Genomic DNA, 25,600 nt, shown 5'->3' with positions numbered 1-25,600 from the left:
CTATTTTCTTTCTTTCTGGAATATCTATCAGCATTTTGACCTTACCAGTACTTGGAATTTATGTATCACTGTTTTAGACCAAAAATATATATATATATATATATATTTTTCATTTTCAGCTATATAATTCATATTATTATATACTATCTTGTTATTATTATCATTAATATAATCTACTAATTATTCTTCAGAATTAATAATAAAATTGTGCTTCCATGAATTGGAATTTCATGTTTAGAGGTTTCAAAATTTTATTTTTTACTATTTATTTACAGTTGTCAAACTCCTTTTTACCAACTGGGGTTTATCTGAACTGGACCGACTATTTAACGTGAGCTCAGAACCACAGTCATCAGCATTAAACCTACTGACTGGCCAGTGACCAACTTAGAGATCATCCCATAAGACATTCGGACTTACCCAGCCTGGTTAATCTGGTTGGTAAAATTTTACGCTTTTGTCTCTTGGACAATCACAAATATAAATATACGACGATGCCCCAGGATTCCAACCCGACTATTACAACAGTAGGACTGTTATGTCACCTCAATCACTGTGCCAACCAAGCCAGCACTCATAGGATGCGATTTAACATCAATTTCGAGATGCTTGAAGGCATTATTTAACAATAACTAATAAATGTGGAATGTGTATATAAATTTCATATGAGCATAGTTAACTTGAGATCAGAAAAGGAGAAGACGTTTTTATCTTATCAACATCATCAAAAAAGCCCGGATATATATATTATTACAGGCTGCCAAATGATACAATTACAAGTGATTACTAACAATTGGACTTGAAGAGTCTCTAGAAGATTTTTAATGTTCATTCAGTCAATAAAAGCTAGGTATGTCAGTTATTTTTTGGGAGAACTTTTCTACTATTTGTTTTTGATGTTTGTTATATTGTTTAAAATGCATTAGTATTTGTCGTGTGTATTTCTTGAATTATTCTTACAATTTTATTATCCCACCGATTTGCTATAATATAACCCAAAGAGTTTATTTTTTTACTTGGTCAAATACCTTTTCCAATTCAATAAAATCTAGATATATCTGTTGTTTTTCGGAAGAGGTTTTTCCACTATTATACTGTGTTATACTAAGGATGATCTTATATACTATACTAAATATATGGTCTTCCCTTTCAAGATACGCTCTGCAATTCTGTTAGGGACCTATTTAGTACTGAGTTTAGACGATTTTCTAAAATTTTCTCATATATCTTCATACCTGTGTACGACAATTGTAGGATTTGTTCTTCTTTCCATACCGTATTATAAATTTTCACTAAAAATGTAGTAGCTTTTTCAGTATTTCTTTTGCTACCTTTTCTTGACCTTGATGTTTTTGTTCTTAATTTTTTATCTCCTGTGTACTCTCACTTTCTTTTCATTTTGGTAGACTGCTAAATCTGTGAAGCTAATTACAATTTTTACAGTCTTTAGATTAAAAAATAACAAAAAATTCATTCGCAATCTATAAAATTAAATCGTTTATTTACAATTAAATAATAAATTATTTCAATTATTACATAAATATTAACACCTTATAGCAATATAATATAATTCACGAAATTATGTAAGGATGTAAGGAAGTAAGTTCTTTTTCTCTTCGTGCTCTTCATTGAATTATTCTAAACATTCTGAAATGAATCGTTTGCTACCCACACGTTGTCGTCATCAGAGCAAGAGCACTATTGATTTTTAACATTGTCAAAGGTCAAAACATCGTCGTGATACATTGTATCAAAATTTACGGTTGATAGAAATAGTAGAACATTTTTCAATATGCTCAAGTTTAAAATATTTTGTTATAATTGAATGATGTATCAAATGCAATATTAATATTCTTAAATTGTTTGCTATGTTGCTAGTAAATTAATTTCTGGAATTTGTTAATTTAAGTCTAGTTTTAAATAACATTGTACTAATTCTAATAGATGTGAATTCCACGAGAGATGACGCTACTAAATCTGTCATTTTATATTTCTAAAATGTTACTTTCTGTAGATATGTTTCTCAGATTGTAGTTAGAGAGATTTTAGTTTAATGTTTGTATCATGTATATTGTATCATCAAAATTCTCAATCAAGTTAATGTATTTTACCAGAAGCAATGAGAATTGTTATACTTGAAAGAAAGACAGCAACATATATACGTTTAAGTATTACTGAAAATACATGATAATATTTTGCCTTCAATTAAAACTTTAGGTATATAGATTATATATTTATAAAATTTAACTATAGTGGTACATGGAGACGATAGATGTGATCAAAAATTGCTATACGGTATATAGTTTTGAAAAACCCTCAATTTAATACCAAAGTTGAAGAAATTTAGTGTAAAATTTAATCATCTCATTAGAAATCATAAGTATATTTTTGGCTGAAGATTTGTTTGACGTAGCACTTTTAATAAAGACGAAATGATAACTTAAAAAAAAGACTCTATCATATATTTGCATGAAAGAAAATATGTTATCTCTAGATTAGTAAACAATAGAGTCAGACTTGTTATAATATTTGAACCATTCGCCAAATGTAGCAGCTCTAGCTGTTTAAAAGGCATCTTAAAAGCAATAAATAAATTAAGAACGAATTATAAAATAATTAAAAAACGAACCAGAGACCAAATCCAAAAAATAAATATGTAGTAAATAAAATGCTATATGTGGACACTATCATATAGAAAAAATTTCATTACTGTCTCAAAGTGTCTTTCAAAATCGATTAATTGTACTCGTTGGTCGACAGATAATTCCAACTTGATTAAATGGTTGATCAATAAACGGTCAATTATAGAGAATATTTTGACTTACAGAGTGTAAATTAAAACACCAAACTAACTAGTAAATCAACGCCGATTAAAGATAGATTACCTCTAAATCAAATGGTTTTAGGATTTTGTCCCAGATTTCGCATTAAAACATGAAATAAGGTTACTAAATTACCGCAACGTGGAAGCAAAAGTGATACTGGACACACATAAACTTGTATAGTGTATAAGTATTACTCTTAGCTTTAGTTTAAGTTATCTAATATAATTTTATATAATACCACCTTGTGTTAATTGTATTACTAAGAAAATTTAAATAGTTTAAAAATTCAGTAGTAGCAAAATGCGCTTATAATATAATTTTTATGCAAAAATGCCAATATTTAAAGGCAAAATCATGACAAATGTGGCAATAACACACCATTACTTAGCTATCATGATCATAATCATTATTATTGAATATTTCTTCCTCTAAACCTATTATAATTATATTCTATATATTATTATATTCTATTACAATTATATTCCTATGCTAAATTATATTCCTCTAGTATCATTCTGATTAAAATACAAACCATACAATCTTGAATTCATTTCTGAAAATCATCGTGTTTTAATAGAAACATGTAATACCTAACGCCACTACGGATGAGATACAAATAACGGTAGAATATGTTCCACATAGTGATTCACTTCAGAAACGTCGTACGACATTAAAGCATAACAATTGGGAACGTCGCTTATTTTTCTCTGAGTTTTGTTTCTACTCCACATTTTCCTATATTTTAACTCTAGTTCTTTCCTTTTGTACGTGTTTCTTACAGCGTTTTTTTCAAGGTTTTCAAGGTTTTCCATCAAGATTCATTCGTCGCTCATTACGCGTACTTGATCGACGCATCCAAGATGGTGTATATTTAGTAATCAAACACGTTTTTTCGACTGAATATGATATACTGTGATACTGTGATACCGTGATATGTATGTTGCAAACCTTCAAGTTTGTTACCCAGAATAATATTCGGTTATCACGAGATGTCCCATGGTGACTGCAGCTCAGCGTAGACGAAATAATGTAATCGGCACGTAAATAAGCCAAACCGCAGATATGAAACGGCAAATAAATACGTCAAATACATACATTAATACTTTTCTTCAATTATTTTTGTATTATTTATTATTCTTGAATGAAATTTTATTTTTCTCTGAGTTTTGTTTCTACTCAACAACTGTATTCGTATTTCATCGTGAAAGGATATTTTACTTTTAAACAAATATGGTGGGCATGGAAAAATTAATGGTGGAGAAAAATCAGGCATGGTAAAATGTATTGAATTTAAAGCAACCAAACCAAGCATTTTTATTTACGTTATTCTTACTATTTATCATTGTAGCTTCAGCTATATTGCAAATATGTTAATATTAACTTAAATTGCATTTAATACCTCACATTTTCAAATAGTAGTCATCCATTTGTATTGCATTGCTTTTGTGCAATCCAGATTTTCAAACCGCCTGAAATACTGTCGATTGACTTATTCTCAATATTTTACAATATATTATTAAGTATATCATTATTGATTTTTAGAACCCAAAAGTAGTACAAACTCATTTGATTCATATAACGACACAGGTATATAATGTTGCAGGAACACAACACAGAAAGAAACAATAAAGGAGCTAGACTTGTAACATCAACTTGTGAATCGATATATGTTAGTTAACAATTGTATAATTTTAGAACATAGAAATTGATTCGCATACAACATGTTAAAAATTTGAAACAAACATAACAACTAAATTTGAACTTTGAACTTGAAATTTAAAATAATATATTATTTGATTGAACATCTTAATTATTTAATTAAATATTTTATAGCAAGTTTTTATTTGATAAATAATTAAACTGAAATAATATAAAGTATAACAAAGAATAGAAATATCAGACCTAATCTAGAAGTCTTATACAATTTATATGTTACAAGCATAACATGTTTTAGAAGAATACCATGCTTTACGAGCTGTTTAACTTGTTATTATAAGTTTTTTCATCTGTTCTAATCTGGTGTTATCCAACAGTTGTATTACTTTGTTACTGCCATGGAAATGGAGCCTGTCCTCATGGCTCCTTGCAATTATCTTGATTTCCTGAGTGACACAGTGACAGTCGGGCCGAGACCTTCATATGTTTCGGTGTAAATAATCGGTCCTAAAGTATCTGGGTGCGCCTACAATATTTCTCAGGACTTTGTTCTAGAAAACATTCTTTATGTCCACATGAGTTTCAATACTTGTACAACAGCAGTTTATTATGTACTGATAATTGTGATTTTCTTCCACATTTTCCTATATTTTAACTCTAGTTCTTTCCTTTTGTACGTGTTTCTTATAGCGTTTTTTTCAAGGTTTTCAAGGTTTTCCATCAAGATTCATTCCAGGATACTTAGCGTTGCTACTATATGAAATATTATTATTTATTGTTATTGCTGCAGATTTACATTCGTTCATATTTAGTTTCCAACTTTGAGTAATATTCTTCTTCATTATTGTCTTCTACAGCAAGACACAGTGTCATCAGCAAATGTAGCCATCATAGAGTAGATACACAATTAGCCTCAGTACATTTTCTTGTGGTACACCTGGATTAGCTTCTTTTACTGTAGAGTAGGTAGGCTACTTCTTGTTTGACTTTAAACATTCTGGCTTTAAACATTATGTAAGATTTTAATAGTACATTATGTTGTTTCGGTAATATTTTAATGGGCTTTTTTAATTACATCTGTTATTCTATGCACCAGGTCAATTGTTGAAAATTTCTCAATAAACCCAAACTGGTATGGCAGTATTAGTTTTTTTTTCTCTCTATAATATATTTTTGATAACTCATTTTTGTTATTTTATTATATTGTTTTCAAGAAAAAACTCAGCATTTAATTCCGGTGTCTAATTTAACTCAAAATTGAATTTTTATACAGTAATTTTAGAGGCACAATATAATCAAAAATCATTATTACAGTTATGATATATTTTCAAAATAGTAATGGCCGTTGAAGATAAATTAATTTCACATGTATTTCAAAATACATTGATCTAAAACGGTAGAGCGTTAAAATAGAAAAACAGCATTATTGTACATGTTGATTTATCATTAACGTTATTTTCGATGTAGCACGAATATTTTTCATCCCACACATATTTGTCGTCGATAAAATATCGATTTTTCAACAATTATATTCAGAAAGATTTATTACGCACTTATATTATGATTTACCATAAGGGTTTATTGAAAGGGTTTTATTGCATATATTTTTTAATATTTAGTTATTTAAATTTATTGAAGAGTATTTAAAGATCTAAGTGATACAATGGGTTCGTAAACTATTTATTCGTCAAAGTAGAACTAACAACACCACACAATATTTCATATTTCGTAAACACACAACGAGAATTTCAAAATGCAATAGAAAACTGATATATGAGTGCGACTTAATATATAACAATGATTGCCACCATGACTATTTTAATTGAATAGTTTTTAAAGTAAAAATTCTGAAAACTTGTATCAGTCTTCGTCAATTCTATTTTTAGTCTTATTTTATTAAATAATAATTTTAATTAATGTATATAAATAATTTAAATAATAGTGTCCTATTTAAGTTCTTCCGAGTATAAATTAGCGTATTTTGAAATCACTGACTGCTTTATTTTGTTACTTAAAAAATGTTGTTTCTTACAGTGCTCAAATTAAACACAGAAATTATTCGAAAAGGAATTGGAGAGCTCGGATTTCGATAGCTCGAATTTCCAGTTCTCTATTTTCACATACCTTTCGCCTTCCGCTGTTTTTTACTCACGACATTTTTCCTCCCTTAAATCGGTCTTACCATAAAATTGCACAAACAATCGATACTCATCAACTAGGGATTTTTTAATGTTTAGCTATAGATTCAATTTGGTGGTGCTTGCACATATTCTGATAATTTTTACAACCAAATACTTTATTGAACTAAATTTTTACCGATATTCTTATTGAGAACAATTGGTACAAAATATATTAATCAAAATACTTATAACTTTAATATTATACCAATAACTTTTTCTCATCTTTCTGCCAACATGGCGCTACCGTGTCAAAAGAACGATGCTGATTTAGCAGCGGTCCAACCATTATCGCACCTTTTCAGAATTTCGGAAACGCTTTCCAACCAAGCTATGCTACATCGATCTGAACAAGAGGATAACCTTGCGTCTATTACTCATTTGTCCTTATTACTATTCTCTTTTGGGCGTGGTTTTCAGCCAATCAGTATTTGCAATTCATTCTTTTTTTACGCCATTATTAGTTGTTAACTTCAAAATCAGGACTTTTAAATCGTTAAAACCAAAACCGGCAATTGAGATATAACAGAGTAGACTCACTATATTTCTAAATGTGTTTGATGGGCTTCGGCAACAGATCTCTTCAAATCAAACAAAATAGGTAATGAATGGTGAAGATGCAAATTTGAACATTCACTGATTAGTGTATGTATATATTGAATAACTAAATAATACTCAATGGTAAACATATATTGAGAGAGATGTCAAAACTATCAAATTTAGCAATTAAGTTGTTTAACATTTATTTTGTTATTATATTAATTGTTGCTTACATCGATATTTCGCATTTTCACCAGTAAATATTGCTGATCAGAATACGTACTTAAGCACCTAATTTTAATTCTATTGTTATGGATGTCGACTAATAGATATATCCGAGCTTCAGATATATTTTTACATACTAAATCAATATGATCTTATCTATTAATGCTATTTACTGTCCGCTAGTGTCATTTTTGGAATAAAATGCTGAGTCTGAAATAAATCCGTTGTATAAAACACATTTTTTGCGGCTATTGAAAAAGCGTCCGAGGAAAAGAAATACTGCCCTGCAATATTCCTGGATGTCTCACAAGCTTTTGATCGGGTTTGGCATTTGGGATTAATCTGTAAGATGAGCATATTGTTACCGCGTAACTATTGTCAACTGCTGGAGTCATATCTTTTCGGAAGAAAATTTATAGTATCGCATGGTATGGCTTTCTTGGCATTTAAAACTAGTTCCACAAGGTAGCGTCTTAGGACATCTCCTATATCTGCTCTACACTGCTGATTTTCTAACAATATTACTTGGAACCTTTGCAAATGACTCAATTATTATGGCACACGACATATCTCTGCCTAGAGCAGTAGAAAAAGTACAAGTGGCAGTTAACAAAATCTACAAATGGGTGAAAGATTGACAAATTCAACTTAATAGCTCCAAATCTGTCCCAGTTAATTTTGCATTGCGGCAAAATAATAAAAATTTAATTATATCACTCAATGGATGCCCAATTCCTCAAGCAGAATCAGCTAAATTGCTCGGCATGCATCTTAACGGTCGATTAAATTGGATACATCACGTTAGACAAAAAGCAAAACACATTAGAACCAAAATAAAACAACTATACTGGTTAGTCGGAAGATACTCTCAACCTGATCTAAAATCAAATTGATCGATCAAGTTGATTTATCAGATAATTATAAAGCCAATCTGGACCTACGGCGTACAAATATGGGGTTGCACTATAAATTCAAATCAACTAGTCATCCAACGCTGTCTAAACAAGGTTCTTGATTACCAATGCTTATCGTTGCTTGACCAACGAAGAACTGCACGATAACCTGGAAATCAAATGGATTTGCGAAGTTACCCAAGATTTCGCCTTCAAACAAGAAAGAAGATTACTAAATCATACTAACGTGGAAGCAATACAACTGCAGGATGTCAGGAGATTGAAGCGAACGAAACCATACGAACTTATATAAAATGTGTACCTTTAGTGTAAACTATAGCTATAAATTATTATAATTTTATAATTTAAGAATATTGATGTATTTTCTCGCACTCATCTTGCTTGTGAATTAATCCAAGTACAAATGAAAAGTAGTAATAAATTAATTGTAAAAAAAATAAAATAAAAAAATTAAACACATTTATATCAACGTTTTATTTATAAGATTCGAAACAGTTTCACAAAATTCAATTTCTGAAATGGCCTTGAAAGATCCAATCGATTTAAGATGATGTCCTTGAAAGCGATTTAGGGCTACCCAGAAGCTTAACTTAATGTTATATCAACATATTATCGTAATAAAAAAGATGCGAGTTTCTAAACCGTAATCTAAATAAAATTCCTTTTTGATAATGTGACCTAGCAAAACAAATTCATAATTTTTCTTTTATTATTTAATTAATACATTGTTACTAGTCGTTTCCGTCTAACCTACAATTTGTAGATACAATATCTAGTACTACAATATCTAGATATATAACTAGGAGGACCCATCGGTCCTATCTCAGTCTCTGGTGAAATAATGTTTATACATGTCACTGCTGAATTTTTTAATATATGTACCTCACTACACAACACTACACAAGATCAGATGGTTTGTTTCTTTTGAGTCTGTGTCCTGTTCTGGTGGTATCCAAAAGTTGCAATATTTCAATATTAGTATGAGAATAGAGTCTTTCCTCATACCCCCTTGCAAATCTCTTGATTTCTTGACTGACTGTGGGTATCTGAACGTCTCGATGTAGGTAATCAGTCCTATAGTATTTGGGTGCACCCACAATACCTCTCAGGACTTTGTTTTTTTTAATGAATTGATTTACTTTCATTAATTCTTATTTTCCAAGCTTGTGTCCAATTATTTATATTGTCACTTGCCTGAGTCGTGAGGCTTCTTCACTATTGTCTCCAACAGCTATAATCGCAGTATCTTCAGCAAATGTAGCCATCGTGATATTTTCCATTTGTGGTATATTACAAGTGTAAAGTAGATAAAGCGTTGGTCCCAGTACACTTCCTACAAATTCATAATAAAAGAGTACATTTTGCCGTTTTCTAATCATAATATGATTGACAGTATAAATATCAGATGGACGTTTGCACAGATATAAATCTGACATATCAAATTCTATAAACATTGTCACTAAATTTTACGATGCCACATTTTCTATAAATGTGAAGCAATACAGTTAATAAGAATTAAAAGCAAACATAAAAATAATTGTTAGTATGGATGTAAAATAATACTCAACTTTATACAAAGTACTACACATGAAATATATTCATCCAGAATGAATTGAAAAATTTATACAAAATGAAAACTGATTATGAAGTGACGGTGGCGGTTCAGTCCAAACGATCTAAAACAAGGCCGATATTTAAAAAATACATTACTCCACATCTCCGGTTTTGGCGCATGCGCACTCTCTTGCATAGAATAAATTATAGAATAAAAAATAGTTAACATATTGTCGCCTTTTCTAATGGCGGTCCATTCTTTTCGAGTCGATCGGTACGGTGGATCAGATCAAAACAACAAAAAATCTAGAATATTTAGATGTTGTGTTACATTAATAATTCTATAGTAACAATAATTAAATTGTTGTGTTATTCGTGGTGGTCTAACATACATTGGTTCCAAAATATGGAAGAACAAGGGTAAGTGCAGAATGTAAGGTTAAATATTTAAAAGTTATAAAATCCAAACAGCATCAATTTTATTTACAGTGGGAATTTTAGCTGTCAAATTTACAGCACAACATTTTCAACGACCTGGAATATGTATCAACATATGCCAAAATTTAATGATAACAAGAACAGAGAAGAAAATAGTTTTTGTTATGTTGGAAGTAGTCAAGTCATTAATGTTTTGTCCATCAAAAATAGTAGCCAAAACTGTAGTAACTGGTAATAATTAGACATATATTTTAAACATAATATATTTTAGTAATGATTTAAATTTATTTAAGAAAAAAATTTATTTTATAGCTAAGATGTAGATCAAATTTGTTCATAGTAAAAGTCGAAGAATGTGAAATTCAGAGAATCACCGAAGAAGAAATCAGATAGCATTTTGCTAAGATGTAAGAACAGTGTACAGTGTATACTTTGAAATAATTAAATTTGCTAACAAAGATCTGGATCAAATAAACAAAATATAAAACCATCAATGACACTCTAATGATCTAATGACAAGGAAAATACAATGCATTATTATATAAGAGTTTAGGTAAATAAATTATTGTTTTGTAAAAATAATAATGTATTGACTGAGATTTCTTTGAGCTTAAAAGTACGATAATCCATTCATTTTAGGCTAGTAAATGTACAATATGTTAATCGAAAGTTCGAGGTAGTCAATTCATTAATGGGGATTGTGGATTAAGAATAGTGGTAGCGATAATATTTGGAGATTTTTAGGAAAAATTTACTGCTTTCATATATCGTGGTAGCTTTTTCGTTTGACTTTAACTACTAAAATTGGCTGTGTTTTATCTAAACGATTTTGCTCTTTTTTATGGTAATGTTTATTGATATGGTTCTTGGGGTTTTTGTTAATTGTTCAAATATGTAAATTTATATGAATATGATTTTATTGATATATATATATATATATATATATATATATGAAATATTAATCAATCATAACATCTCATCGAGTGTATAGATTTAATAAAAAATCAATGTTCCGATCATCAACTTTTGGCTAACATTTTTTCATCATGTGATGCCCCACGTAGATATCCTTTTAAACCAGAAAAATCGAACATACTGGAATAAGAGACGCTATCGATAATTTTAAACGCAATGTTATTCAAGTTCGAAATAATGTTGATAACATCATCAGTGAAGCATCACTAGCAGAAAATAAACACAATCGTCCAGGCAACCGTAAATTTTATCAACGAATTTCTCCTTTAGAGGTGTTTGATGTTAGTTTGATTGTTATAAATTGTGCAAAAGATCTATTTCATTTTTAAGAGTATCTAGTAGTTGCATCGCTTTTCTTTTCGGAATACTTTGGGGAATATTGAGGTAAATTTCCTGAGTATAAACTCACTTCCGTATATTCCTTTTATACCACACTTGATGAAGAACGATTACGAACTGAACTGTCAGTTATTTATTCAAGTAACGATTACATAACATTAAATGGTTCACTATCTCTTCTAAAAATTTTGTTAGCAAACAATCAAGGAAACATGTTGAAGAAAATCCCATAACAACATTAGAGGCTCAAAAGTGTTTCACAACATTAAAACTCATAAAAACGTTCCTCAGAAATGCATTTAACAGCTCTTTCCATGCTATTTATTGAAAAAGAGTTTATCACCGAAGACAATTAAAATTGACAAAGGGACTGCCAAATTTGTGATCAGAAAAGAACGTAGGATGGACTTCATTTTTAAAAAATAGGTAAGTTTTTTTCGACAAATATTGCAGAACGCGTTAATATTTTTTTATAAGCCGCCACTGTGAAGTGACATTACGCACGTCTAACATTTCGGTTTATCTATTGTAATTTAATTTGTGCTGAATTCAAATATCGATAAAAGGCTTCTCTGATCGATTGAATTCCAGATTCGAGGAATGTCAACAGACTCACAACTTGACGACTCTACCAATCTATTTAACTTGGGCGTGGAATTACGAACATCGACTACCAATTCCCCTCAGTCAGCACATAATATTCCTCCGGCTACAAATTCTTATTTTGTGTAAGGTTCCTTATTAAATTTTAGGATGTTGTTAGAGAAACGCCGGTGGCTTGTTTTGAATGCTTATACGTTTTTTTTTAATTAAATAAGCATTCACTCTCTGGGATAAATTGGCCCCAAGTTAATTATCTTAAATTAGAATGAACATACATATATTGTAAACTAATAAATAATTATATCAAACTATTGCTAAGATACTTTATTACTTTTTAAAATTTGAACAAGTTCCATACAATTTCTTCCTAATCATATTAAATTCCACATAAAAAGTTCCATACTACACACTTTTGCTTACTAGTGTTGGGAACTATCGACTATCGCCTGTTTAGTAATTAACTACTTTTTGTTATCGACCGTTTCAGTCTCTATATTTGGTTTGACTGATTACTGACTGATACTTTTTACCAGTGACTATTTCAGTTAAATGTTTTCAGTCGCTATTTTCGATCCTACTGATTTTGTTACTATTTACTATCGACTGTTTCAGTCGTGCACTTTTAGTTACTATTTTTGGTTCTACTAGTTTCATTCCACTTACTTTTAACGTTCTGGCTCTGTCGTTCTAGCGGCAACCTTGACAAAAATGTACCCAATTTATGCTTACATAGATTTATACGTAATATATATAGTTTTATGATTTGTTTGGTAGTTTTTGGAACGATATTTTTCAAGGCTGTTAACGTAATAGTGTAAAAAAATTAAAATTGTGAATGATAAATAGTAAAATACTTTTCTCTGGATTTTTGTTAAAAGATATTTCTGTTCAATAATATATAAAACATTTACTTTATTTAAAATAGCTCTAGTAGTTAGTGTGCGATCATTTTTAATTATGTCATGAATTAGTTTTTTTTCTATGATTAGGGATATGTTTAATTTTTATTTATTATTTATGGTTATTGTACATCTTTAGTTTTTAGGTTTTGTTTCATTTCTATTGTATTGTCTATATTTATTATAGTATATTATTTTAAAATAGCCATTAACATATTAAAATACAATAAAACATTTGAGGGGTATTGTTCGACTCCATAGAAAAATGCCATTCCTTTCTACAGATCCACAGAACATTCAAATATAAAAATATTTCTACTTCGTTTAAAATGAAATTTTTAATTGCATGTTAATAATATTGAGCAATTTTTTTTTAAGTTAGTACGTAAATGAATATGTACATCTCCGTACAACTGTTGGAAAATATAAACACATAAAATTAACTGCTCCAAGCAATTATCTCCGTTCAGCTTCGTCTGACATCACGAATTGAAATAACAGTCGAATCGTGCATTTTATTCACTGAAAATAGAAATTACTATTTTCAGTTGCTAGTTTTTTGACTATCGACTGTATCGACTGTTTTGCGACTATCCACTGTTTCAACTGTTTTCAGTCGATAGTTCCCAACGCTAACATGGACACTCCAGGACGAAATTATATTTGATGTAAAGAATAGTAGAACGTCATTTGTATTAAATGTAAAATGCAAAATTAATAATAAATTATATGATTTTTGTCTAGTTTATTTTATATAAAACAATTTAATTTTAATAAACACTATTTTCTATGAGTTTACGGATCTATTTAAGGACATCCTTAAGATACAAAAAAAGCGGAATGGAAACCTAAATAGGCCCATGTTCAGGCTATGTGTCTTGGTCAGCAGGAGAACCGGAGGTATAAAAGCAAGAACAAATCTCTCAATTTTTTTAGATGTCACGCTTTGATTTAAAATTCTGCAGGACATCTTCGATTGTGTTCATATTTTTTTTTTATTTTATGTATAGTTTTAATAAAATTTGCTTTTGTATTATTATTTTTAGGAATTTTGAAATTTTAAAAATGAGTTATGTACATGTACTTATTTACATGCTTTAGGTCTGAAATGGGTTTTTAAAATAAACAATGATAAATTTAAAAAATTATTTGAAACTAACTGGCTATCAGAGAACAAGAAAAGAAATAACACGTGAACTCGTCGTTTATTCTAGAATCCTACAAGTTAACCTATCAAAATCTATCGAAAAATTTAAAAATATTTCTATTTAATATAATTATTCAGCTCGAACGAAAAATAGCAAAAAATAACTCAAATAGCAGATGTACTAATTTATTCTATAAATTATTATATTAATTATTATTCTATTTATATTATAAATTATAATATCGCAAAATAGGATCAATAGCGTTTTGTTTTTATTTGAGATTACGAACCATACAAACATGAAGAGACAAACAAGAGAAAAACAACTTTTTCATAAAAATTTCTTTATTAAAATTCTAGTTAAATTTTTTCCGAATTGCGTTTTCAATCGTCTTGGAATCATGTTTTCTCAATTATATAAAGATTTATTCCGAGATAGCTTTAAATATTTAAAAGAAAATTCATGTGAAACGTATTTATAGAAAGAAGAATATTATATATCCACTTAGGATATCTAGGATATAGTTAGTTGGATATGTTTATTTATGAAAATATAATCAGACAAAACAAAATAATACAGGTAGTTAAACATAATTAATATCTAATAATGGCGCTAATCAGTCAGTGGACTTCTGCTAAGCAAATTGTAGCAAAGTTGAATTTCCTGCAACTGGCCTATCAATTTATTATCTACTATCTTCAAATTGCTTGAGAAACTATATATACAAATATTATTCGCGAATATCAATTTGGTTTGGTCATTGGACATAATAAGCACAGAACTATAGAACAAATACATATACTTATAAAGGAAATAAATAATCAAATATTTTTCTTGTCTCCATTCCTGGATATTCCTAAACCGCACTTTTAACTATTGAAATCTTATCTTATATTACAGATAGACAATTTAACATATACACATAATAGGATAGACAATGAAACAAAACCCTATGATAATATTGAAACCCACGAAATACACGTTCATAAATACAAGTGACTGAAAATTTGACGTTTAAAACCAATGAAATAAAATCTACCCATGTAACTTCTATCTTGCGCAGAGAACATACCCACCAATGAATATTAATAGTTGCCAGCTCCCCTAGGCGGAGGATGCTAAATATATTGACATGCATCTAGATCGATGACTAACTTAGAAAAAACGCATACTCGCTAAAAAACAATTTGGACTTAAACTAAACAAAATGTATTGGCATGTAGGATGCAAATCTCATTTATTTAGTAGAATATATTTTACAAAAATCACTTAATGATGTAATTTCTACGTGTTATGTCTATAATAACCATCTGAGTAAAAAATGTTAATTTACCGCTAGGTAGATTATAACATAACTAGGAGTAATAAAAGTTCTAGAAATATAACTATTACCTGCAACATTTCAACAAGTTCAATTAAAACGCTACTATATGAAAGAAAGATAATCCAGAAATTGTACCTATTATATTGTACTACACATGACTTCAACAATCATTTTTTTACAATTTGCATTAGATATGCTTTACCATTATTATTTGGTACTTGCTGCAATAGACAAGAAAGATGAGTGAGGGATAAATACATCAGTATATATTTCTCAAATTAATATTAAATTAGATTACTCAAACTAACAATTATGTATAAACAATAATTTCAGGTTTATGAGAAAATCCAAAACTAAACCGATAAATTGTTAGATAAATAAGTGATGATTATATACAAATAATTAAATCAATAATCTAATTAAATAATTTTAACACAAAAATCCTATATAATTAAATATCATACCTAATAATTTACATTAACATTTAATTATTTTTAAAGATCAAAATGTTAATGGGACTTTATATTTATTAATAAAATGTGAAAGATTAAAATAAATATTAAAAATCATATACGCATACACTGGACATAAACATGTTCATTGATTACTTAATTATTCACAAACACGAAGTAAGTACAATGAACGTTACGAAAAATAGATTCAAAGATAATCATTAATTTGTTATTACTTCCGCTCGTAATTTTAACATATTGCGACTGATAATTTCAATTTCCGCTTTCTTGTTTTGATTTTTATTCTATTTTATGATTTGAATTCTTTGTAAGAAAAATATTTCAACGAAATACAGAATCTTTCCAAAACATTGAATCAATAAATTTTAAAGAATTTCTTGTAGGTAAAGTAACAGCTTTATTCTGAAATATTATCCACAATTTTTCAATAATATTACATTCATTCAATGTTTCCCACGTTTCCAATAACATTTGAGTTCCACATTTTTGGTCAAATCACTACAGTTAAAGACACAAAATATATCACATACAGTGTACATACATTTGATTGTGTATAATAATTATTTTATTATTTATTACATTGAAATTTTAATGAAATTTGGAATAGCAAAGTGTTAACACTAGTTTTTTTATAAATAATAACAAAAGAAAGGAAGAAATAATAGCGACGCTGAGACGGCGAATTTATATAGTTTGTGAATATATAACACATAAAACAGCAAAAAGAATTAAGTGTCAAAGTCCAAATAATTTAATCAACAGACTATTTATGTTTTCATCCTATGAAACTATCTATGGCTCCATCCATGTTTACTCATATTTACAATCGTTTCTTGGATGGTCGCTTGATGATTTCGAGCCCGCCTGCTCACTGTGAGTTTTGTCACCATGCCCCTATTTCAGTCTACCACAGACTGAACAATTGCCCACGAGTCACCCAGATTATAGCTAAGTATGGGCTATAAGATTTTAGAAATGCCTTAGCAGGAGAAAATACAGACATACTCCTCGGATTTCTACGATAAATCGATTTTCTCCGTAGAATATAGCTTATGCTAAGTTAAGTGTTATGTATAAAAAATTTAGCCCCCTATTTGTGTTATTAATTTATATATACATCTGTCTGTCCCCGTCCCTTCTATATTAACATTATACTGTTGTATAGTCGCGAAATGACGACATTAGTCAAAGCGACAAAAATATATATATAGTGGCATTAATACAGATATAGCTATACCATCATAATATATGTATCCAATTAGTTAAATTAAAAGAAATGAGTACATGCAAAAGTAACTAAAATTAAAATATGAAGTTCTTTAGATATTAAATGATGCAATCAATAACATTACTAGGATAGGGTATTTTCAAAACTGACATAATTGTAGGGACATGGAACACTGTAACATGGGGTATGTTAAATTTGTATATATCAAATGAAAAAACTTGAGGTGTACAATCATGTATGCACATACCTTTTAATACGAAGATTAGGGTACTGGAATTGTTGCTCAGAATATTCTAAACGTTTAGTTTATGTAAATTACAGGCATTCTACTAGACCAAATACATGGAAAATTCAGACGTACATACAGCTTTGACTATTGGGACATCTGTTTTAAAAAAACTACTTAAACAGTGTACGAGTAAGACACCTCGTCTGTCACTAAAATAAAACGTTTTTTAAGAAAATAATAATAATTTTTATACCCTTAACTGGCGCATTCGGTAGAATTTCGGGGAGATCATAAAGCAGTTCTCTTATGAATTCATTAAATCAACTGGAATCAAATTAATTATCAAGAAAAGAATTTGGCATTGGATTGGCTATAGTTCCATAATTACTCAAAGTATTTCTAGTGTAGTTGGGGAAAAAGTATCACAGCTGAAGCTCTAAGGCCACAAAAGGTGGAATGAAGGTGCTCATGACCCATATCCATAAATTATTACAAGTAGGCACAATCAAGCTTTGAAAAACACCACTAGTCCGTGCACATGCATCACAGTTCAGGATATAAGGCCACCAAATACGGACTGAAATTGCTGTGAAAAAACATAGTCTACTTGAATTTGAGTATGCGCTTACAATTCAGGGTGAACGGCACCAAAGACAGATTGCAGTAGCTCAGTTTCTTAGCCATAGATTAATCTTCATAGCCATAAGTTTCATAACCGGAATCTGGAGTCATCAAAACTTGGAATACCATTCCGTTGAAGAGTACCATGGATATTTGGGTAGAATAGAGCCATTTCAAATATATTCAAAGACAAACTGGCGGACGATGGTACAATCGATAAAAAAAAACTATTTTTATAACAACTATAAGATGTCAATAACAGACAGAATAACAACCACGTACATTACTCTGGCCATTTTTTTAGGAGGGATAGTACGACCCTGACTATGGACTATCTGGCTTAAAACTACCTGAATAGAGAACGAGTGAGACGGGTTGGTCTGTATTCTAATAGATAAGAACCCTGAGTGCCACTTTCTATCGCCGTTCAATTGTTCATGCGAGACACAATCTCTAACTAGATCTAAACAGAACAATTCTAAAGATTGGCCTTGAGCTTTGCTGGTGGATATTGCAGCTATACGAAAATGGGAAAAAATTTGTCCTACAGAGTTACTTGTTTTATAATTTGATAATAGCATCTCACCTATAACATATTCTTCAGAACGGCACTTGCATCTTATTTACAACTATTCATGAAATACAAACTAATTAATAACTCTGGCTTCTCTAAGTTGATGTAATATAATTTGTCCAGTGACCTCTTATATTTTGTTGTCGTCTTTCACTCAGCCTTGCATTTATTGTATAATAGAAAACAAAGCAAATCTGAAGTTACAAAACACGATTGTCATACTTTCTTCATATCATAAATACTTCATGAACATTAATGCTGCTTTCTCAAAACATTTTTTTATTATTCTTTGTTTTTGTGAAACATTATTTTACACACAGACAAAAATGCGAATGAATTATGTCTATCTAAAAAATCTACTGTTTACCTGATATGCATTTTAAAAATAAAACCACAAAACCTTTTGGAAAAATTGAAAATAGTTTATATATTACAAAACACAATTGATTAAAAAGGCATATTTTTAATATTAATATGTTTTATAGAGCGACTAATAGAGCCTTGATTTTTTTGACAAAAACTGTATGTTTATGTTTAACTATGAAATGCTATAAGTGAATTATTTAGAATTAAGGGCTTCTTTAATATAAAAATAAGATTAAAACGGGAGTATCGTTTGTACAGTCGTTTCAATAAGTTTCTTTTAAACTACGCTACTATGTTTTATAATTGGTTGTTGTTTAGATTCATTCAAGGAGTAAAATCAAACTTATCAAGAAAAGAAGACAAGTTGGAGTTGGAATGACAATCGTTTCGTAACTACTCGAAGCATACATGGTTTATGATAAGATGGATTGAAGTTCTGCTAGCCATGGACTATTGAAATTAAGAAAAATCCAAGATTTGAAAATACTCTAAGGCACAATTATTACAGTTTCAATATGTTAGGTAAAGACGGGCTTTGATACCATTTGATACATCAAAGACAGGCTAAGTTACTGCAATAACTAAACTATTATACTGAAATTTATACCAAATGTCGATTGCTCAACTGTGGACTATTGGACTACTAAGTTGGGGACAACATTTGAGAAATTATTTCCATACAGACTATACCATGGAAATTTGAAAGAGTAGTGCAATTCAAAAAATCATCAAAGGCAAACTGGTGGACGAAGTTATATCGATACTCACAAATAATTTTACTAAATCTGTAACGGTATGGGACCCAACAACAACCACGTACTATTAGTATTTTCTTTAAGAGATACTTGTTGCGTACGACGACAGATACGACTCTGGTTATTAAAAAAACAGTACGTTAATATCTGATTGTGAAATGTGATAAGTGAAGTGTGTATTATTCGTACAGTCGTTCGTATTCGTACTTCTTTCGGTTGAAATAAAATAATTTTCAAGTTAATACCTCATATATAGAAATACACTATATTTTATAACTCATATATAGAATTTAATATTGTATTTCAGAATTTTCTACAGTCGAATATTTACATTTTATTTTATTCATATTTAATTCAACTTTCCAGTAATTCATTCACAACTTTGCATTGACACTAAATCAGAAAATCTCTAACTGTCTAACTCTAAAAAAAGGAATTATTTACTTGAAAGGCATCTTACATAAACTACTTAGAAAGAGACTTTGTATAAAAAGAGATTTTAAATGTTTCAGTTTCATGATATATTTAGATGATCTTGATGAACCCAATGTTGATGATCTTATTAAGTTAATGACCAAAAATTTTAAAAAATCTATCTAAATGTTACCAAATAAATACTGCAATTAGTAACAAAAATAGCAGTATATTTAATAAAATAAAACAAATGTATTTCAAATGATTCGTTTATAGAATTATCACTTAATATATCCTTAAATGCAAAAACTCACCATTAATCGCATAATTAAAATGTCTAATCAAATTTAAATTGTTACATATCACTGAACTAGAACTATAATTATAAAATTCCAATGGTTTCAATTCCGCCCCATTTGGCTAGATTGTACGCCCGCACATTTTTAATACCATTCGTTAACATTGTCCTAGTTAGACTAGCCAATTGCTTTAGAATCAATGTTAATGTACTTAGATATCATTTATGCATATACCGTGTCTCGCTATCTACTTCCTTTTTTCCTTATATGAATTTTTATGTGACTGTTCAAATAAGATACCACTGACAATACAAAATTTAAGAAATAATTGAAACTACAGTCTTTAATAAAACAGCCAATGTACGTCATAAATGACGTCGAATATGCTGTCAAATACAGATTATAAAAATGTAAAATTCGTTTTAAATTCGGACTGGATTTTTCCTTCTCATCTTACCCTGGTTAAAATGAGATAGAATGTTGTCTAATGCGTTGGAACATGTAAATGAATCAACCTATAAAAATCGATTTGTGTTGGCTACTAGTCGACCCTGTTGTCAAATAACTACACAGTTCTTCAAAACGTTAGTGATAATAATTAGAGGTTATAAACCGGCAAGGATTGTAATGTAAAACGTTCAATATGATGCGACAATATTGCCATGTGCTAACATAAATTTTAATGACTTGCATTGGCTGTTTCCTTGGATAGACCATATACTCAATAACATAAAAATTAAGTGCGAATACTATTTACGCTTAAAAGCTGTATTACTCCACAATGGCAGCCGATATTCCGTCAAACTTGTTGTATATTCAGTTATATTAAAAAAAACGTATGAAAATATGATACTAATTTTAGACTTAATCAAATGCAAAGAATACAACTGAAAAGTTTGTAGTGATTTAAAAGTTGTTGCTATATCGCTTGGACTACAAGGTCCTTTTCCCTCCTTCGATGAAAATCTTACCACGAAGAGTTAGCTGCTTGGTTATCTCTAAAGGAAGTAATTCATGGATGTTTATACAATCTTAAAGCTGAAAATGCCGAATGACTTGTTACAAAACTTTAAAACGATGGGGTGCGGAATATCTTTAAAAATACATTTCTTGCATTCCTATCGATCTTCCACCCTAATCTTGAAATGGTGAGTGACAGACAAAGTGAACGCTTTCACCAAGATATAAAACAGATAGAAGAGCGTTATGAAGGAATATGGTATGCCAAAATGTTAGCAGATTACTGCTGGTTTGTAATAAAAGAGAATTTTACTGTTCACAAGAGGAGAAGCTAATATTTCGTCATTTTCGCTCAATTAACCTAATTTAATTAGAATTTGGAAAATACATGTACATTTTGAAAATACATACCTATGTATTGATGCAAGTACAACAGAACAATAGTAAAACATTAATTTGTAAATTAAGATTGCATTACATATATCTAGTGTAAGGTTTCATTAAAAAATAAAATGTATTGTATGTGCGAGGATAAAAGGAACTGTTGCTCGCTAAAACTGCATGAGCAAAGGAAACAAATTTTAGTCAAAATAATCAATATAAATAAAAATAATAAATATACAACTAAGGCAAATAATTACTTCTATCAGTTGACGTGTTGTCGAACTGAACGTGGTGTAGTATGTAATTAATCGATTTTCCCAAGATAAAAATTATCATAGTTGTATAGTTATGTTTTGTATTTTATCCATTTTAACAGCGTATCGACTATATAACCCGATAACATTGTATCATTTTTTTTAATCTTTGTTTTTCCACAATCTGCCTTATACGCAATAAGTATTTCTTATGTCTATATTATATCTACATGGCATGTAGAAAATCACCTCATTAAGCGATCTCGTGCGTAAAATATTATCTTAATTAATTAGTCTTACTCTAAAGCTTATTCTAAAGTCTATATATGTCCAGTATTCAGATCAGGTGGTGTTAAACGTTTTAGTCCACGCACTTCACTATCATGTCGCATATTTAGTTGGTTAGCGAGTATTTTGGGATGCACTGACACTCTGTCGAAATACTTCACTCAACACATTGAACTACACTCGTTGTAGATTCAAGAGGAATATCACGTTGTATCATCTTATATCACTTTATTTGAAATATTGTACGGAGCATCAACAATGGCACGCAACACTTTATTTTGAAACCGTTGAATGATGGATATGTTAGATTTGCTAGTGGTACCCCATAGTTGGATTCTATATGATAAAATAGGCTTGAATATAAACTCATACAGCAATACATTGTTATCTAAGGATAACTTGGATTTGCGCCCGATGAGCCAATATATTTGATATAATTTAAGTTCAAGTTGTTTTCGTTTAGACAGTATGTGATTCTTCCATGTTAGGCGTCGATCTAAGTGCATACCAAGATATTTAACAAGCTCTGCTTGGGGGAGTTGACTATGATTGATATTCACTGGTGGATATGTTTTTCTACGCAGGGTAAACGTTACATAGGTGGATTTTGTTCCATTGGCTTTAATGCGCCATGTCTTCAACCATAATTGTATTTGCTCCAGGTGGGTTTGTAGATATATTGATGCTATGACTGGATCTCTATGGGTTGCTAAGATTGCTGTGGTGTCTGCGTATGTTGCCACAGTAGTTATTTTTGTGGTGGGCATATAGGCCGTATACAGAAGATATAGTGCTGGACCCAGTACACTACCTTGCGGAAGTCCTGAATATATGGGATTTAATTCGGTATGTTCATCGCCTTGATTTACAATAAAATGTCTATCATTGAGATACGATTTTAGTAACTGATAGTCCGGATGAGGGAGAACTTTCTATAGTTTAACCTGCAAGCCCGTATGCCATACTTTGTCAAAAGCCTGAGATATATCTAGAAAAGCAGCCGAACAATATCTTTTGGCATTTAGGTCAGTGTTTATTTTGATTACCAGTCTATGCACTTGTTCTATAGTCTCATGCTTATTGCGAAAGCCAAACTGATGTTCTGGAATAATTTTTCTTTTTTCTATTATATAGTTTAACTTTTTATGTATAGTTTCTCGAAAAATTTCGAGATTATCGGTAATAAACTTATAGGCCGGTAGGAGGTCACATCTTTTGGTATTTTTCCTGGTTTAAGAATCATTAATATTTTAGCTACTTTCCAGATGCTATGAAAGTAATTAATTCGTAGCATAGCATTAAATATAAATGTTAATAATTTTATATCCTTTTCTGGTAGTTCTTTTAAAATTTTACCAGTAATTAAGTCATAACCAAGACCTTTTTTAATATTAATCTCTCTCATTATTATTTGTTTAGCATTTTTGACTGTTAATTTCTCGTGAGGTAAATCCATTTGAAATGGCGAATCTAGAAAGCTAGTAAGCACTGTATCATGAATATATTGTTGATTTTATCGTAATTATAATATTTTAAATAACAACCTTATAGTTAAGAAAACAACATGGCATAACAGGAAGAAAATATGAGAAATTTAGTTAGAACAAACAAAATATGCTAATTGTAAACAACTGACTAAACTGACTTTAGTGAAAATTTCTTTGGCTATTTTAGTGAAATGGTAATTCAAAATGTATCAAGAACCAACAAATCGTGCTTGTGTAGATAAGATTTTCGCGCTCCGCCAGTTTATAGAGGAAGGTATTAGGAGGTGGAAACGACCGATTATTATTTTTATTAATTAACCGACTTCGAAAAAGGAGGAGGTTCTATGTTCGGCTGTATATATATTTTTTTCTGTATGTTCGCCGTCATTTGTGGGCCGATTTTCAGTTTTTTTTTATTCGAAAGACTGAACTTTGGAGGTGGTCCCACTGAAGCCAAATCAGGATCTGTTGGGGAGAAAGGTGAGAAATCGAGGAAAACACTCAAATTTCAAAGGCACGTACAAAGTTTTCCCATATATTTTTATCTAAAATAATCAGATATTTGTGTATAGTGTTATTGCTGAGCTGATGTAACGAAAAATCGGAAGGCGTTCAGTGTAAATTTCATTCAGTTTGCTTTTTAAACACTAACTGTTACATATAAGACCTAATAGAAATATTGTAGACTACTGCTGCTATTGTGTACCATATATCAAATCACCTAGGCCAGATAGCGAACCCCGAAGCCTGAAGCGTTCCTTATTTTCAATTATTGTTTCTTTACTCCTCGTTTTCCTCATACGGGCTGCACCTTTATTTGGCTTACCCACACTTAATATTAAATAAAATAACGAGAAAAATAAAATATTTTTAACAATAAAATTGAACCGACTTCAAATCATAAATAAAGAACTGACTAAAAATTAAAAAATAATCAAACTTAGTTTTTAACCCAAAAGAAAAACATTTTGAAATAAAATATGTACAAAATATCAAGTATAATAATCGTTCTATCTACTACACCTATTTTATATTGTACTACATACACACAATTTAGCTTAATACTTACCTAAACATATTTATCTGTTTACAATATTATTTTAACTAGTACTAAATGATAACTTTGAAGTCGGGCCCAAACAATACAAAAATAACAATATAAATTTGTTACATCTGCACAAAATTACATTAGGAACAAAACAAATTTAATTGGTTGCTCGGCACCAACTTCAAAGTGATCAGATGATAGTAGTTAAAATAGTTTTGTAAATAGATATATAGGTAGGTATTAAGCTAAATTATGTATATATAGAAGGATATAAAATACGTAATAGATAGGTGAAATAAGGTTTTTGCTTATTTTTATTTAGTTATTACAACGATTATTATGTACATATTTTATTTTAAAATGTTTTTTTGTGTTAAAAAACTAAGTTTGATTATATCTTAATTTTTAGTGAGTTATTTATTTATTTTTTAAAGTCGATTCAATTTTTTGTTGAAAATATTTTTTATTGACTTTCGTTCTGCTTTCGACTGTATATACTGGTCCCCATTTTGGACAACTTTGAAAAACGAACGTATTCTCCTAAGAATTATTATATTCCTGGGAACATCTTAAAATGATTTGTCAAATTAATTTTAGATATAA

The 25,600-nt window shown here is 29.7% G+C and overlaps 1 protein-coding gene across 2 annotated transcripts in view; it reads right to left on the bottom strand.

The window, feature by feature from the left end:
• IA-2 (tyrosine phosphatase IA-2) overlaps nucleotides 1–25,600 on the bottom strand; it is a 90,240-nt gene that overhangs the window by 61,173 nt on the left and 3,467 nt on the right. The window contains exon 1 of one of the 2 annotated variants that reach the window (XM_076393942.1): nucleotides 20,592–20,788. The exons of the other annotated variant lie outside the window; for it this stretch is intronic. Within the exon in view, the coding sequence (XP_076250057.1) occupies nucleotides 20,592–20,603 (12 nt within the window). The 5' untranslated portion in view covers nucleotides 20,604–20,788. Of the gene's footprint in view, nucleotides 1–20,591; nucleotides 20,789–25,600 lie in introns of those variants that run through there. 2 annotated transcript variants of the gene reach the window in all.

Source organism: Rhynchophorus ferrugineus, unplaced genomic scaffold, assembly GCF_030347505.1.
Source record: "Rhynchophorus ferrugineus isolate W39M unplaced genomic scaffold, kcgeb_rfMv2 rfM2, whole genome shotgun sequence".
Classification (NCBI taxonomy): domain Eukaryota; kingdom Metazoa; phylum Arthropoda; class Insecta; order Coleoptera; family Curculionidae; genus Rhynchophorus; species Rhynchophorus ferrugineus.
This window is presented reverse-complemented; position numbering and strand designations above follow the sequence as displayed.